Source organism: Alosa pseudoharengus, unplaced genomic scaffold, assembly GCF_046254945.1.
Source record: "Alosa pseudoharengus isolate Yale_2024_CS ecotype anadromous, Long Island Sound unplaced genomic scaffold, YU_APseudo_1.1 YU_APseudo_1.1_scf_12, whole genome shotgun sequence".
NCBI classification, from domain to species: Eukaryota; Metazoa; Chordata; class Actinopteri; order Clupeiformes; family Clupeidae; genus Alosa; species Alosa pseudoharengus.
Window position 1 is genome coordinate 34,687,832 of NW_027468587.1, and position 5,000 is coordinate 34,692,831.

Consider the following 5,000-nt stretch of genomic DNA (forward strand, 5'->3'; position numbering starts at 1 on the left):
GCCCCAGCCGCAGGGCTGTGATGGAGTGCCTGGGCACGTCTGCACCAGCAGCCTTGCTTTTCCAATCAGCAAAACATCAGTGGCCACCTTCTCCAACACGCGCTTTCTCTCTCCCTCTCTTATTTCCATTCCCTCACTTTCTCTCTCCTTCTCTCCTTTTCCATCCCTCGCTTCCTCTCTCATTTCCCATCTCTCGCTTTCTCTCTCCTTCTCTGTTTTTAATCTCATTGTCATTTCACTGCACATTTACTGTAACGGGTTATTTTTTGAACAAACGATTTTCTTGCGAGACAGTAATAGCCTTCTCAGTGCAGTCGACGTTGGATGTTTTTGTTGTGTATAACAATGTATTACTTTCAAGCAATTAAAAAAGAGCCTGTAAGTATGTGTATTGACTTGGGCTGTTTGAAGTCTCTCTCCCTCACTGCCTGCTTTGAATGAGCACCGGCAGATGTCCTTCAGAAAAGCCGATGATCGTTCCTGCTCTGCACAAATCATTACCATTATTGACAGAACAGGTTTTGGCAAGTGTATAAATGAATTATTTGCTGTTCCTTACCAGTCATCCAAGGTTATTTTAGCAGTCACATATGTGTGGATATCTTTATATGTATGTGAATGTGTGTGTATATGTTTAAATGTATGTGTGTGTGTGTGTCTGCACGCGTGCAGTGCATAAGTACATTTAAGTACACGCGTGCAGTGCATACATGTATGTACATTTTGTGTGTGTGTGTGTGTGTGTGTGTGTGTGTGTGTGTGTGTGTGTGTGTGTGTGTGTGTGTGTGCGTGCGTGTGTGTGTGTGTGTGTGAGTGTGTGTGTGTGTGTGTGTGTGTGTGTGTGTGTGTGAGTGTGTGTTTCTCCGTATGTTTCTGTCTCTGTAGGTTCAGCAGGTTGCCTGTGTTGATCCTGAGCAGCATGGGAGGCCAGTGGCTGCATGAGGGGAGGACGGGAGGGCAGAGGCAGCACAGGCAGCATAGTGGAGAGAATGGGACGCCTAATAAAGGGAGTAAATAAATACATAAATAAATAAATAAAGTCATTGCAGTTGCCTATTATGTAAGCCAGTGGGTGATGCTCAGCAGACAGTGCAAACCTCGGGGCCCGGCCCGCTACCATACAGTAAACGACAAGAGGGAGCGAGGGATGAGATTAAAGAGGAAGGAGATTTGGGATAAAAGGGAGACCGAGGGAAAAGAGAAAAAAAGCAGAAAGGGAAGAAAATATCTTTTAAGGAGAGATTTGTCAAGAAAAAGAGGGATTAGAGAAGGTTGTTGAGGAGATGAGAGAGCCACATAAGAGAGAGAGAGAGAGAGAAAGAGAGAGAGAGAGAGCGGTGGGGAACGAAAGAAGACAAGACAACTGGAGAAGGAAGACAGAATGAACAAGTCTATAGTTAGCTGACCACAACATCAAACAAAGAACTCCGTAGTCACTCATCTGTGAAAAGACGTGATTGTGTCTCTTTGATTTGTGTGTGTGTGTGTGTGTGTGTGTGTGCGTGCAGCTCAGTGTGTTGGACTGATTGTTAATGAGTTCATGCTCCCCATATAAACTGTATAACCTCACAAGATGTGCACTCACCCGTGCGTCTCGCTACATTTGTCCGGTGCTCCGTTAGGCCTTCCTCTCTCTTCATCAAGTCCTTTTTCTCTCACCTCATAACACCCATTCCTCTTCTGCCTCTTGTACAGGACATAGCCTAGAGATGTGCCTGTAAAAAGCAGTGGAGGATAAGTTATAGAGATCCAGGCTTCTAAACAAGCCAACAGAGAGGCATGAGGTAGCTGTAATAGCAGGGTGTAGAGCTTTTCATCACTATTAGCTGTTTTTTAATAGAAACGTCTCACTATGCACTTGAAGAAATAGAACTGCGAGAATATATACAGATTCTGACTTAAAATTTAGCCACATTTCCAAGTATTTCTACACGTTATGAAACATAAAGTCATAGCCCATGACAATACCGCTCTCTTATTTGCTATGCTATTATTGTAAACATGTTGATGTGTTACAGTTGAGAGTATTGCTCCTGTCCTACAGACGGACACTGCCCATAGCAGAGAGTATTGCTCCTGTCCTACAGACGGACACTGCCCATAACAGAGAGTATTGCTCCTGTCCTACAGACGGACACTGCCCATAGCAGAGAGTATTGCTCCTGTCCTACAGACGGACACTGCCCATAACAGAGAGTATTGCTCCTGTCCTACAGACGGACACTGCCCATAGCAGAGAGTATTGCTCCTGTCCTACAGACGGACACTGCCCATAGCAGAGAGGCCATGTTCAGTGGGTGCTGGTGTGTCCTGGTTTGCAGGTGCTGCTGGCTGAGGAGCGGGGCTCGGAGCGCCTCTACGCCGTCAAGGTGCTCAAGAAGGACGTGCTCTTCCAGGATGAGGACACGGAGAGCGCGCTGGTGGAGCGGAGGGTCCTGGCGCTCACCGGCCGACCTCACTTCCTCACTGCGCTCTACGCCGCCTTCCAGACCGAGGTCAGGCTGCTTAGGCATCACTGAGTGTGTGTGTGTGTGTGTGTGTGTGTGTGTGTGTGTGTGTGTGTGTGTGTGTGTGTGTGTGTGTGTGTGTGTGTGTAAGTGTAAGTGAATAGTGCACAGGACACATCATCAGTAACACTAGGAGTATACTGAATGACTGACTGAGATGGAATGACCTTGATTGTTCATGCATGATTAAGATTTCACTACAAATCATGACTATGATTTGAATGAATAAATATGAATATGAATATAAATGATGTCAATGTGTATGAGATCGTAAGTCAAACTAAATGAGTTCATAAGTCATATGTGAACTAAGATTATGTCCAATGCATCTGTATGTTTACAGTCATAGGTGAGTGTGTGCCCACAACAGTGTTTAGATCATGTCAATGTAATACTTAAAACGTTTAGTTTGATGTTTTGGGCTTAATTATGCTGTGCTGGGTCTGACCTAGAAATGAGCTGAAATTAATAAATAAATTAATTAGCTTTGTACTCTTTACAAGGTCGTTACTCCTCCTGAGGGGGAGGAGTTACTTAACAAGAACAGATTGCTTTTTAATTTTGACTAGGGGGGATTACATAATGTAGCCTAGTGTGTGTGTGTGTGTGAGAGAGAGAGAAATAGAAAAGAGAGAGAGAGAGAGAGTGTGTGTGTCCGTGTGTGTGTGTGTATCATAGATCGAGAGAAATGCTGAGAGAATTGTTTGTAAGTCCTGTGGTGTAAGAATTGTCTGGTTTTGTTTCCCTTTCTTGTGAATTAATTTGATTTAATCACCAAGGCAGCCAAATCATTTGACTTTTGCCTCTGGTGTTTCCTTTGTTCTGTGAGTGCATTTGGCACCCAGACACATCCTCATGCTCGCATTAGATCAGGTCAGGTCACATGGGTGTCCTGCTGACCTTACCTCCGTCTGTGACCTTTTGTCGTTTGTGTTGTGGTTATGCCATGATGGTGAGCCATGTGACAGGGAAATCTACGTATCAGATGTCATCAATTCCAATTCCAATTCCATTCATGATTTCACCATCCACATCTTGTGATATGCTTTTACGATCTAGCTTGACCTTGTGTGTGTGTGTGTGTCTACAGTATATGTCTTGGTGTATGTGTGTGTGTTGTGATTCTGATATGGGATATTGATTAGGACATACCCATGTAATACCTATCTCTCTTTGTTGTAGGAAACCCAGTGGAAGAATAGATGGGGCATAAATAGCTAAGCAACTGATTGGCTCATAATTGAATGAGTGGATCTTCATTTTTGAAAGACACAAGCCAATGATGTCCAGTAGATTGGAAATGTCCTCTCTCTCCTTCAGTGGGAGCTGAGAGAGCTGATGACCGCTGTGTGATTTGTGCAGGACCGGCTGTATTACGTGATGGAGTACGTGAATGGAGGTGACCTGATGTTTCATATCCAGATTGTGGGCAAGTTCAAGGAACCCCATGCTGCGTGAGTACTGTACAATAGAGGAGCTCCTGTATTGTTAACACAGTCCTATTCAAAGCCCTAACATTAGATTTCAAAAGTTCTCCTCCAAAAGATGTACATTTTCTGATGATGAAAGGCAATGTAGTTAACAACTGATCATCATTAAAGCTCTTTAACCCTTTTCATGTCATTTGACCCTCTCACATTCTCTTCCTCTTTCACCAGGTTTTATGCTGCAGAGATAGCCATCGGCCTGTTCTTCCTGCATAACAAAGGGATCATCTACAGGTACAGCCAGGCCAGCAGGCCTCTCTCTGCCCCATTACTGACTGTGTACCGTGATGCCACGTATGGGCCAGCAGGCCTCTCTCTGCCCCATTACTGACTGTGTACCATGATGCCACGTATATGCCAGCAGGCCTCTCTCGGCCCCATTACTGACTGTGTACTGTGATGTCATGTATGGGTGCACTACCAAGGATCACAGATCTCCCACACCACTGTAATGGAGTCATTCTGAATTTAGCTTGATATGATATGAGTAGTGGTGTCTAATGTGCAGCAGCAGTGTATCTACTTATTGCCCCATCTACCTCCATTTTGTCCATTAGTGTTTTGGTTATGTCTTTCGTTGAACAATACAATGTCTAAACCTCACCAAAATGCTCTAGGGCTGTCATAAACTAAACAACATGAAAAAAGAGCTTAACTCCCCACCAAGCATCTCACCAAGCACCCTCTAACCATGATGATTCACTAAGCAAGCTGTCTCCACACGTGAGTTACCCAGCCCCTCTGTGTTTCTGCCAGAGACCTGAAGCTGGACAACGTGCTGCTGGACAGTGAGGGCCACATCAAGATAGCTGACTTCGGGATGTGTCGGGAGGGGATGATGGAGGGGGATACCACGCGCACCTTCTGTGGGACTCCTGATTACATCGCTCCCGAGGTGCCCCTTGCTCTCTCCTCTGCCCCCACACTCACTCCATACCTCCATTTCTCAGTCTCTCTCTCTCTCTCTCTCTTTCTCTCTCTCTGTCCATCCCCCTTTCCCCATCTT

General features: G+C 45.1%; 1 protein-coding gene across 1 annotated transcript in view; it reads left to right on the plus strand.

Annotated features, from left to right (window-relative positions):
- prkcg (protein kinase C, gamma) overlaps positions 1 to 5,000 on the plus strand; it is a 19,624-nt gene that overhangs the window by 9,406 nt on the left and 5,218 nt on the right. The window contains 4 exon segments of the mRNA XM_076281039.1: positions 2,322 to 2,495; positions 3,870 to 3,961; positions 4,166 to 4,228; positions 4,751 to 4,889. Of these exon segments, the coding sequence (XP_076137154.1) occupies positions 2,322 to 2,495; positions 3,870 to 3,961; positions 4,166 to 4,228; positions 4,751 to 4,889 (468 nt within the window).